Source organism: Sinocyclocheilus rhinocerous, unplaced genomic scaffold (assembly GCF_001515625.1).
Source record: "Sinocyclocheilus rhinocerous isolate Xijiao unplaced genomic scaffold, SAMN03320098_v1.1 scaffold1818, whole genome shotgun sequence".
NCBI lineage: Eukaryota > Metazoa > Chordata > Actinopteri > Cypriniformes > Cyprinidae > Sinocyclocheilus > Sinocyclocheilus rhinocerous.
Window position 1 is genome coordinate 257414 of NW_015631052.1, and position 13172 is coordinate 270585.

General features: G+C 40.4%; 1 protein-coding gene and 1 long non-coding RNA gene across 2 annotated transcripts; one reads left to right on the plus strand and one right to left on the minus strand.

Moving 5' to 3' along the window:
• Positions 1-785: 785 nt before the first annotated feature.
• LOC107741351 (transcription factor jun-B) lies at positions 786-2463 on the minus strand. Its single transcript, XM_016554061.1, has one exon. It carries the CDS (start codon positions 2132-2134, stop codon positions 1205-1207), a length of 930 nt encoding a protein of 309 aa, XP_016409547.1. The 5' UTR covers positions 2135-2463; the 3' UTR covers positions 786-1204.
• Positions 2464-4624: 2161 nt separating this feature from the next.
• On the plus strand, positions 4625-6743 carry LOC107741353 (uncharacterized). Its single transcript, XR_001640197.1, has 3 exons — positions 4625-5088; positions 5879-5953; positions 6054-6743. It is a non-coding gene; the product is annotated as an uncharacterized LOC107741353 (long non-coding RNA).
• Positions 6744-13172: the final 6429 nt, after the last annotated feature.

Below are 13172 nucleotides of genomic sequence, written 5' to 3' on the forward strand. Positions count from 1 at the left end.
ATTTTTTATCAATTTTACTGATAGTCCTGTATGAAGAATTTCTGGGTATAATATGTCAGAGTTCACTTTATTTTGCTATCCTCACTTAGCCTACATAAATGAACTGTAGTGTCCTGCACCCACTAGTAAAAAGATATCAAAAATTATATCTGGTGTCTGAACAATTTTTGGTTTGAATGTATGTATATATATATATATATATATATATGTGTGTGTGTGTTACTATATATATTTATTATTTATATTCTATTATATCAAAGGTTTCTGGATATATTCTGAAAGATAAGTTTCGATCATTAGCAGCAGAATCATTGTAACCGTTCAACCCACTAAGCTCTATGGAAACACACACACACACCCCACCCCACATGCGCACAGTGGTCTTGTCCAACTTCGGAAAGCCCCTCTCTGCTCTCCAGCCCCGCTGATCCTGGAGCGGTGAAACTACTCCACCGGGGCCTGTGGGCGGGGAGTGACGTACGAGGCCCAAAAACGACCATATATGGATGTGCTGCTTGACGTCAGCAGGAGAGGCCTAGAGTCCCTTTGTGTGAACGCCAAAACGCAGGAGGGCTAATCAATTCACAACCCCCAGAAAACAGCTGATTACTCTACAAGCAGTGCTCATTAACGTCATAATAAATATTTATTAAAACCTGTCTCTTTGTTCGTGTTTTCAGAACGTTTTATGGGTGAGTACTTCGAGGAACGGTCAACATAAGAGTTACATAACTGTCTGAAAACTAGATATAAACAACACAAATGAACAGCCATACACTCAGAAGTTATATTTCAAAATCTTTACTTAAATAAACATCGCACACATAAAAACAAATACATCGTAAACATGTGACATCGTTAACATATAGTGTCAGGATCAACCTGACTAGTAGTACAATAACTTATGAGTTCAGGAACTGCACGACAATATCAGATGCGTTCACATGATCAAATACACAGTTGATCATGACAAAAAAACATTATTGATACTGAGGCGGCGACTGGCCTTTCCACTTCGCTCTTGGCTCCTGTCGGTCTCTGGGGGCTCAGAGTCCGTTCTCTCCCGCTCCGTTCGCGGGTTCGCTCGTTTTATTCGGAACCCAGAACGTGTCCAAAACGCCTCATTTGAGGGCTTTTGAGTTCCGTTCAGTCGTTGAACATAAACGATTTCCAGTGTTATTTCTGCGTAAAAGTCCGGCCGCGTTTAAAACGCTTCCATCTTACTGGTCAACATCAGCTGACAGCCGCTGTTCATGTGCCTCAGGACCTTCTGTTTGAGTTGGGCCACCTGGTCCCGCAGGACGGAGGCTGTGCTGGACAGCCCGGCGTTGTCGGACTTGAGCACCTTCACTTTCTCCTCCAGCCGCGCGATGCGTTCCAGCTTGCGCCGGCGGCATTTTGTGGCCGCCTGTCGGTTCCGGAGTTTCTTGCGTTCCGCCTTGATGCGTTCCTGGTTCTCCATGTCGATCGGAGACATGGGTGGCGAGCCGTCGCTGCTGTGCATGTCGGGAACGGTCTGGGGCTCCTCTTTTAAAGGCACGAAGCGCTGCGGGAGGACGCCGGAGTGCTGGAACGCGTACGCGTTTTCCGGGTGTTGGCTCTGCTGTACGTGCGGCGGTAGGTAGCTGATGGTGCTGGACGGGTAGCTGGGCGCTGGGCAGTACGCGTTCAGCGTCGTGTAAATGGGAGGCTCAGGCTGCAGGGAGGAGCCAAAAACGGACGCAGTCGTCGAGCACGTCGTCACGCCGCCGGCTCCAATCGACACGTTGGGCGGGGGCATCTGGTTCATCTTGTGAAGATCATCCAGAGCCTTGACGAAGCCCTCCGCGAAGCCCTCCTGCTCGTCGGTGATCCCCCGACCGTAGAGATACTGACCCGGGGTGGGCGTCGTCAAAACCCCGTTGCTGTTCTGGATGATGAGCCTCTCCAGCTCCGGCGAGGCGAGTTTGAGCGAGCCCATATCGGCGCTGCTGGTCTGATACAGATCCGATTTGAGGTTCCGATAGGGCTCGGTCAGGTTTAAGTTCATGCTCTGTTTCTGGAGTTTATATTCGTGTAGTGCCGCGTCGTTGTGACCGTAACCCAACAGAAACGAGTCGTCGTGATAAAACGGCTGCTCCATTTTTGTAGTCATAGAGTTCTTCTGGAATAAAAAGAAGATATAGGCTTCTCACCTAATGTGGCTGACAGTTCAACGTCCACTTTATTTCAAGTGTAAAAGCGTTCAGAAACCGCGCGAAGGAGGATGACAGTCAATAAAACGGCGTTCCGTCCCGTTCCACTCTGTATTGATGCTCCTCTTGAATGAACCGGAGTCTCAAAGATGTAAAGAATAACGCGACAGCAGCAAAGAAACGCTCTCGAGCCGCGAATAGTTCAAAGAGCCCGTCTGTTGAAAGTGAACACTCTTTGTGAACGATGCTCGTTTGATTTGCTCTGTTGCGCTTGTTCGTGTGGATCGGTATCCCGATTCGTTTTTATAAGCGCTCCCGCACTGACAGCTGGCCACGCCCCACCTGCGCCACGTCACACGCGTCAGGACGTCATTGTCGGGAACTGCTGGGCCAGTAAACAAGTAAACAAGCCCGAGGGTGAAGCGCGCACCAGTGAATAAACGGTTTAGGAATATATTCTAATATACCTAGTCTGATATCCTTTCTGCTAAAAGAAAGGGCCTCTAACATTGGATTTATCAGGTAGGCTTATAGCTGGACTTTCTGTTGGTGTATTTTTAAGTTCTTTATTGTTGTTTTAGTGGTTAATGTGATTTTGATGCGCGGACGAGTTAGCATAAACACAAGATGTAGCTAACAGATAAAATGACATTATTATGAAAATGATTTTCTATCAAAGCAAATGTAGTTTATTTTAGGATATCTCCTATTCGTTTTATGATGTTTTTTCTGTCTACTAAAGTGTCTAGAAAACGTCAGATTACGTAACAGATTTGAAGATCATAATCTAGCTGTTAATTCTCGACTTGCTGAATGCGCAAATTAGTAAAAGAGACAGACTGCAAACATTCACTGCCGCTGTAAATCTCTGCTCGTCGGGGACCCTCAGACACCCGCTTCCTATAGGAAGTGTACAGTCCAAATATGGGCATCGTGACGTGGAGTTCCTCTCAGAGGGAGCGCGAGTTGCCCCGCCCACTTTATCTGGACTGCCTCGCAGAGGCACGAGAAACACCTGCTAAACAAGCGAACAGTACAGAAATCCACACACAATGACAACATAACACCTACTGAATCCCAAATAGAAATAAACATACAGAAAATGCTTTTTTAATAGTATAATAATAGTCAATAATTAGTTTAAACGCCTAAACCAGGTCAATAGGTTATTCATCGTTTGGATATTGAGACTCAAAATTCAGGTTCTGCAGTCAAATTAGAGGCTTTGTTTCACAAACCACTGCGGCTCTAGAGCTTTACAGATATAGAATAGTGATGCTATGATACTGTTGTTATATAATGATGCTCCATAATTATACATTTAACTTGAGCCATTAATGATTCTTGAGTATGTAAATAATGTAAACAAGGTCAGTCAGTAAATTTAGCAGCGTGTTGTTTGTACTCTAGTCACTTTGAGGGAATATCATGTTTTCACAGACAGAAATGGAGTCCGAGTCAGTTGCTTTAAGGCCTTTTGAGTTTGTTTGATGTAGGAAAGTCATATTAAACAGCAAGGGCAGTATACATTGCATGAATCAGAGTGACATTTGATCGTTTTGGTCTTCTCAGGTAGTTCAGAGACGCTCGGCTGACATCGCGCTCCGCACCTGTGCTGCTGTGTGTTCAGCGAGGCTTCATTTCCACTCACCTGAAAGCAGCTCGAGAGTCAATGTAACCTGTCCCGTCTGTCCTGAGAGCTTCGTGAGATCAGGTTAAACTGATACAGCTGCTTTATTAAAGCAATTGTGATCCAGAGAGAGTGACTGGTTTACTTTGGAGACAACGGCTGACCTTGAAATGATCACACACAGGTTTATCAGAAGGAAATTCTAAAAATAAGTTTTTGTTAAATATAAAATAGCATTTTATACAATGTATTTATGATCTTGTAATAAATGATTAAATATAACATTGGATTTTATAAAGAGTATTTATGTAAAACACTGATAATATTATCTAAATAAATATTATTAAGATAATAAATATTATTAATGACAATTATTTTACATTTTATATACATTTCTATTGTAATATGCAGTGTTTTTGCTCAGTGTGGTGCAGTTAAACCACACAGTGTTTTGAAAATCAAAGTCAAACAGCCAGATTTCTTTATAAAGAGCCGTTCTAAGTCCACAGACTGATTTCTGCGTTCAGTGTTGCTGTGTTTAATTTTAGTGTGTTTCTGGAGAAGTGTGTGGCTTTGTCAGGCTGTTGTGACATTGACGTGAATTGTGGTACTTTTGCAGGGGCGGTTGGATGTTTTAAGGTAACACTGATGGAGCGGGCAGCGTGTGTGTGTGTGTGTGTGTGTGTGTGTGTGTGTGTGTGGGTATTTAAAAAAACTTTTATTAATATTTATAATCATTGATATAAATAAATAAACATTTAGTATTAATAATTCTATTATTCATCAATATTTTAAATAATTTAAAAATCATTTACCATGAGGACGCTGGCACAGCAGAGGCAGAAGCATCATGAAAAATCCCACACAAATGGATGAACCTGTGTGTGTGTGTGTGTGTGTGTGTGTGTTTTATGAGGCCAAGGTCAGTGTGCTGTTGTTGTTTACCTGGATCGCGGGTGGTTGGTACATGCAGTTCTCTGGCTGAATGGTTGTTTTATTCAGATGAAGGGCAGTGGATCTCATTCTGCCAAAAAAAAAAAAAAAAGCCTTCTTTGGCCCTAATTTCCATCATTTTTACACAAAAACACATGTTCCTGTATACTTTAGAAATGCATTTTATTACTGTTGATTATAGTCGGTAATAACCACTATCAATCGTCTGTGTGTGTTTATGTGTGTCTATGTGTGTGTGTGTTTAGGTTGACATGGATACGAGCCAGTAAAAATAATGTAAGCTGATCCTCCGTGTGAGAGAGATCTGCCTGAGGCCAGATCACATTTACGGTAAGAGAGTGAGACAGAGAGACTGTATAATATGTGTGTGTGTGTGTGTGTGTGTGTGTGTTTGTGAGCCGATGCAAAATGATGTTCAAAACACACTTGAGAAAACTCTCATCACTAAATACCCTTTCCTAAATATCCAAATATATATGCAGCAATACTTTTAATTTGCTCAATGTAACTATTGAAACTCACAAAGCCTGTCAAGGTAACAGATAACACCAAAATCCAATTGGGGTCAGTACTTTTGAATGCTTTAATGAAAGGAGTCTCTTCTTTTTACCAAGGTTGCATTCATTTGATTAAAAGTACAGTAAAAACAATGACATATTATTACAATTTAAAATAACTGTTATATTGTAAACTGTAACTTATTTCTGTGATCAAAGCTGAATTTTCAGCATCATTACTCCAGTCTTCAGTGTCACATGATCCTTCAGAAATCATTCTAATATACTGATTTGCTGCTCAAGAAACGTCTGATTATTATCAATGTTGAAACCAGTTTATATTTATGTGGAAACCATGATACATTTAGATTGTTAGGATTCTTTGATGAATGGAAAGTTCAAAAGAACGGCATTTATTTGAAACAGAAATCTTTTGTAACATTATGTCACTTTTGATCAATGTGTCCTTGCAGAATAAAAGTATTAATTTCTTTCAAAAAAGAAAAAACATTAGTGTATTTTGTCTCTAAAATACTCAGTTCTTAGCTGTAAATATCATATTCCTCAAGGTGCTAGTGACTTCATCTTTAAACAACCGCTGTATTGTGTCTGTGTTCGTCAAGAGAACAGGCGTCCCGTTGGTCACATGATGACGGTGACTCACGTTCACCTCTGGTGTCAGGGCCAATCAGGGGTCAGTGAGCGCAGACAATCGCAGGTCTCCCCTCAGACTCGACCGTGTCTCGTGATGACGGTGACTCACGTTCACCTCTGGTGTCAGGGCCAATCAGGGGTCAGCGAGCGCAGACAATCGCAGGTCTCCCCTCAGACTCGACCGTGTCTCTGCGTCAGCAGAAAAACACAAGATGTTTGCTGGAGAGGCGTTGAAGAGCGCTGGACACCGAACCAGCAGTCAGCAGAAAAACAAGGGCCGGCAGCCAACCAGACAGACGGAGGGTTAGAGAGGTCCAAAGAGCCAACGCTTCACTGAAACTCACACACAGAAGAGCGTTTGTAAGATTGTTAGACACTGACCTGTCGTGACCACACAAATGGAGCAATTAACAGCCTGTTAATGATGAGTAATGTCTATCTCACCAGCTATTTCTGTGCAAAATAGTCCACTTTTAACCTCATCAATCTATTTTTAATCAATAAAATGTATTTGTAATTAACCTTTTCACCTGTCCGTTGGGTGTCTTAGCTCCGGAGGAACTTGCCTTACAAACCTTATTTTATTGGAGATTTGAAGCATATTTGTAGGACACAGGGCAGTAGAATGGAAAAAAAAAACACAAGGTTTTTCAAAAGATGAACTTCTTTTAAATTAAGGCATACGAACGCATGTGCCAGATGCTGAAAGAGACATGCGCAAGTAACATTTTTTGTGCTCCACTGCACTGCTTTCCCACTTATTTTTCTATAAACACTCGCTAGACGGATGTTATTTTGGAAGTCTGTTTTCGCCACAGGGTTAAAATAATAACAAAAACGGTTAAAAAAAAAGGTAATTGCAACTTTTTCTCACAATTCTGAGTTTTTATGCATAATTGCCAGTTTATTTCTCACATTCCTGAGAAAAAATATCAGAACTGCAAGATATAAACTTGCAATTTTTTTTTTGCGCAATCCTGACTTTTTATCTTGCAATTGAGAGAAAAAAGTAAGAACTGTGATATTAACTCATAATTGCGAGAAGAAAAATGCAGAATTGCGAGAAAAAAGTGACATAAAAAGTCGCAATTCATTTTTGGTGGAAACGGAATGGTTTCAGCTCTTTGCCTTGTAAACGATTCCTAGTTATTGTCATTAACATAAAAAGATCACCAGTCATCGTCCAAATTCTTTAAAGCTGCAGTCCGTAACTTTTTTTGGTTAAAAATGGTCCGAAATCAATATTTGAGCAAGTACATAACCAGCCAGTTTTCAAAACTATTGCCTTACTTTAGCCGCAATTGCAGGTTTTCAAACAGAGATGGTGACAAAGAGGCAAAACTTACGGACTGCAGCTTTAATTTAGAACAGTGAGCTGCAAGAACATTTCCCAAAACCTGCAGTATTCTACTCTGACAAGAAAAAGTGTGTATGTCTGCTCAGACCCTGACGTGATGCTAAGCACTTTTCCACATCAAAGGCAGTTTTCATAAATATGAGCGTTGGCGTGGATTTAAGCGCACACACACTCTAAGATCAAATCTTTGCATAAGCACACTTTATAAATGTGGCCCCTCGTCTTTTGCAGCACCTTGCGCATGCAAACTAAAAACACAGTGCTCAAGTTAAAAAAAAAAAAAAGGTAAACTTTTAAAAAACGCATCTCTTGCATGTTTCCATTCCACTAGAGCATTTTTTTTAAAACACAAAAATGTTCACACGGAACAAGGTTTGAGTTCAACAGCGCTGCTCTTCCATTCATTTTTTTCTATGTAAACACGTGCTAGGCAGACGTCTTCAATCGTTGCGCTTGCGTCTTTTGCCGCGCCTCGCCTATGCGTTCTAAAAACGCAGCACTCAAGTTAAAAAAACGTAAACTTTAAAAAAAATAATAATAAAAAATTAAACTTAAAAAAACCGCGGTTCTAGACTTTGCATTTTTTGTTCCACTGCCTTGTCTCACGTTTTTGCGTTCCACTACGCTGTTTCTCCATTTGTTTGTCTGTGTAAACCTGCGCTATACGGACGTCTTTGACGGTTGATCACACGTCTTTTGCAGTTTCGCTCATGACACAGAACTCTAAAATTGTGTTGGTCAAATTAAAATAAGTTCTCGCGTTCCAAGACCTTGTTTTTTTTTACCCTCCCATTTATCTACACATCTCCCAAGGGTTTGGAACAATCTGTCTGTCTGAGTGCAGCATGAAGAATAATTGATCGAGATCTGTTTTTGACAGGTGATCATTCCAGTCTGAGGAATCATCCGTTCATTCTGGTAAGTGTCGTCAGAAGGTGTCTGAACTAGATTTATGGACATTAAAAAGCATCAGTCTGAAGTTTAATGTCATAAACTGCAGCAAACCTCCAGTGAATTTAACAAGACACACAGGCCACATGACGTGTGAATAATAGGGTGTAGTTATCTGAGGATTGCATTAGTTATTATAGTGCTAAAGGCAAGAACTTCTTATTATGAAACATGTTGTGTGATACTGAATTTGTGTAGCTCAACACATTTGTGTACTTCTTTGTCAGTTCAGGGAATCCCAGTGTGTCAGCGGGAATGAGGGGTCACGACCTTCATACGGAGGCTGACGTCATGGTTCATTTAGAGGGCGAGATAATGAGCGATGATGACGAACTGATAAGGAGAGAGAGATATATATAAATATGACGATAAAGCTCCTCAAAACCAGATGGTAAACACACTCACATACACATCCCGCTGCTGAACTGCATCATGCACATGTTTTTATCAGTCTGCTGCCATGGAAGAATCTTCCATACTTTGTAGGTTCACTTTTTTTTCTAGTTCTTTGGAAATCATCTGATCTGGTGCTGATCTGAAGAACCAAGGACATTATTCATTTCCAAACATCTGCATCAGAGCCAAAAATCGTTCTTGATATGAAGAAGGTTCTCCTGAACCTAAAGAACAATAGACGTAGCGTGATTTTAGGAGTGTGTGTGATCTTTTTTCCATACTGTGCGTACCAGACCAAGGAATGAAGGCATTTCATAACATGTTTAGACACAGATCGGCTCTCCGTGAAGCAGTTTACATGAGCAACACCTCTGCCCAGAGCAACACGCACACAATAATGTCCTGCTTTCGTCTGTCTGTGTCTGTTCGGATAGTTTGTGGTGTCAGTTTAATATTTAGGATTGCTATAAATCAGGGGTCACCAAACTTGATCCTGGAGGGCCGGTGTCCTGCAGAGTTTAGCTCCAACTTGCCTCAACCCACCTGCCTGTATGCCTAGTAAGAGCTTGATTAGCTGGTTCAGGCATGTTTAATTAGGGTTGGAGCTAAACTCTGCAGGGCACCGGCCCTCCAGAACCGAGTCTGGTGTCCCTTGCTATAAATCATTCACTGGTTGTTTAAGTCGTGAAAAATGAAACACTGTGACATTGTTGCAGTGTTGACAATTGCTTTAATGAAAAGTAGCTAAAGAATGCTTGAAAAGTCGCTAGATGATGTCATGCGCTAATTAGCATATTCATGACACCATCATGTCGAATCATCCCTTTGCATTCATAATCTTTTTATACAGTCTATTCTTACAGCTAAAGTCCCAATAAAAATCCTAAGGGGCTGTTCACACAGAACACGTCTTTGCGTCTAAAAACGTGAGGCACAGTGCTCAGGAATGATTCAGTGCAGAATGCTTCCTCCGCCAAGTTGCTTTTAGAAAAAAATGGTTGCCATGCCTACTTGCTTCCGTAGACAAACGCTTGCAACGCTTGCCCCGCCTCCAGGGTCTTCTGATTGGTCCACTGTTTTGGAACTGACATTGATGAGCGGTGCTGCATGTGAACGTTCAAATTCTTTCAACTCCATTGAAAACAATGGAAAAGTAGCACATTGGAATGGAAAAACGCATTTACTGTGAACGGTCCCTAAGAATTATGTAGTTTCAATCTGCTGCTTTGCCATGCTAAAATCTGGATTCATAAACAAGACGTTATCTGACAAAATCACTGTCTGTGCTGTGATTTTAGCTATATTTACATGTGAAATAACTAAAGAACAGAGAAAATGTTACAAATGACAATGTCTGCCTTATTTTTTGTTTTGTTTGTTTAATCACAAAAAAAAAACCACACACACCAATCGCCAAATATATGTAAATATCACCGAAATAGCTTCTTATTGAAAAACATTTAAAAAAAAGTCACAGCAACAATGAGAAAGTCGCTAAATTTGGTGACTAAAATTCCCAAATTGGCAACACAACATTGATCTGTTTGTTTGAGTGACAACTTCTGAATTAACCAATGGAGTAATTTTGGGGGCGGGGCTATCTAGTGGAAGTCAGACATGAGCTGAGGAGTGTTTGGGAAAACCTGTTTGAAAACAATTATTATTTTTCATATTTTTTGGTGTTTTTGCTACTGATAAAGTAGTCAGACATTTAAAGGAATATTCCATGTCATATGTTTTTTTTTTAGTCATAATTAGCACCAATAGCATCCATGCATACACACTTTAAGGATCGTTTTCAATGTACCATGATTTGAGACACTATAATTGTAAACTTTCGTACTATTTACACCAGATAGTATGTAAACTGGAAGCCAAAATCAATCCATGAGCTGGTTCGAGTTCAGCAGATGCTGTTGAACACCTTTCTAACTCTGTTTGTCAGTATTTAACTGTTGTGTTTCTTTATGAAAAAGTTTTGAACTTGTGTTGAGTTCAATCTGAGTTTAACGAGGTTTAAGAAGGCTTAAAGTCTTAAATCCAGCATGATTATGAGCAGATGATCTTGGGTAATGTTTAGTAATTATGCAGTAAGTGGATCACTTGTTACACAAGGATCGTTAGTTCTACCTGTAATATCTGTCTAGATGTGCTCTACTTATTGGAAGAGTTTATTTATATAGAAAACACACTTTAAAAAACTTTAAATATAGTGTAGAAGCCATGTAATAAATAAAAACCATTCATGAATGTTCTACCAAACATATTCTTTTTTTTCCACAGAAAAACGAAATTTATATGGGTTTGGAACAACATGAGGTGATTAAATGATTGACGATTTCATTTTGAATAGTCTCTTAAGAATACCTGTGTCAAAACCGCCCACTCTACTTTTCATGGGTGACCCATAATCCCAGTTCAGTTCCTAGTGGTTCTTTTGTCTTAGAAGCGACCAGGAGGGTTCGAGGAAAGTGATTCGCTCCTCTCTGAGCGAAGCCGTCTGAATGTGTGCCAGCTTTTTGAGACAGCAGGAGAACAGAAATAGTCAATCGATGCAACGCACATCTACGGTGACCCGCATTCAGACTTTGAAGATTTGTTTTTGGTGGTGAGGAGGTCATCAGGTGAAGGAAACTCACAGATAAACACACACACACACACAGCTCTTTTTTAAAATCTCTATCCAACATGATTTCATTAGTTTTCATAAGTATTAAAGCATAAAGCGTAGTTCAAGCACACAAAGATGTTTTTATGCTTGGATATACTCTGATGCATTTAATAAATTAATAATTAATACATCCTTTTATATATTTCAGAGTGTATCCAGACGATTCCAGTGAACTCAAAATGGCTTATTTCAGTTGCTTTAGATCTAATCTGACACATACACGCTTACACACAGAGTTCTGTGAGTTTGTACAGTCATTCATGTAAGCTGCTTCCATTAATGACTGAATCTCTTTTCAAAACCACCAAGTGATCAGACTTTTTCACCTGGACACTTGTGTGTATAGCAACCATCCAGAAAAACCACTTGGACACCTTAGCAACTGCCTAGCGGCCACCCAGACTGCCCTAGCAACAGTTAAACATCATAGCGACCACTCAGAACACTCTAGTAACTGCATAGCAGCATGTTAAAACCACTCCAACACCTTGCCAACCACCTAGCATCTGCATAGCAACATTTCAACACCTTAGCAACCATTTAGCAACCAACTAAAATGTCCTAGCAACTGCTTAGCAACATGCTAAAACAACACTTTAACACCTCAGCAACCACCCAAAACATCCAAGCAACTGCATAGCAACATGCTAAAACCACTACAACACCTTAGCAACCACCAAGCAATCACCCAAAACTTCCAAGCAACTGCACAGCAACATGTTAAAGCCATTTCAGCACCTTAGCAACCACCTAGCAACTGCCCAATATGATGAAGAAACTGCATAACAACATGCTAAAGCCACTTCAGCACCTTAGCAACCACACAAAACATCCAATCAACTGCATAGCAACATGTTAAAACCATTTCAGCACCTTAGCAACCACCTAGCAACTGCCCAATATGATGAAGAAACTGCATAACAACATGCTAAACCACTTTGGACATGTCAGCAACCACCCAGCAACTGCATAGCAACATTCTAAAAAACACGTTGACACCTCAGCAACCGCCTATCAACCACCCGAAATGTCCAATAAACTGCATAGCAATGAGCAAAAAACACTAAAAACAATTTAGTAACCGCCTAACTACATAAAACATCCTAGCAACTGCATAGCAACATGCTAAAACCACTTTAGCACCTCAGCAACTGTCTAGCAACCACCCAAGCAACTGCATAACAAGCTAAAAACACTGGAACACCTAAGTAACCACCTAGCAACCAGCCAAAACACCCTAGCAACTGCATATCAACATGCTAAGAACACTTTGACACCTCAGCAACCGACTAGTAACCACCTGAAATGTCCAAGAAACTGAATAGCAATGAGCAAAAAAAAACAAAAAAACACTGAAACAACTTAGTAACCGCCTAGCAACCACATAAAGCACCCTAACAACTGCATAGCAACATGCTAAAACCACTTCAACACCTCAGCAACTGCCTAGCGACCACCCAAGCAACTTTATAGCAACATGCTAAAACCACTTCAACACCTCAGCAACTGCCTAGCAACCACTCAACCATGCTAGCGACCACATAAAAATGCCAAGGAACTGCATAGCAACAAGCTAAAAATAACTTCAACACCTTAGCAACTGCTTAGCAACCATCCAGAACACCCTAGCAACTGTAGAGCAGCTTAAACATTTTAAAGAGGATGAAAAGTGGTTTTATTTGATGAATTTACTTTTATTTTTGACCAAATTACCATTCATAAATATGTCTACTAAAAAATATGGTTTTGCATATAGACAACTCTTTAATGAGAAATCTATTAAGATTTTAAAAGTTTGTGAGTTTACAAGGAATTTATTTTTGATATTTTTATACCCAATAATATTCTTATGCTGATTTTTATATTGTTACCCCCGGCACTCTTCATG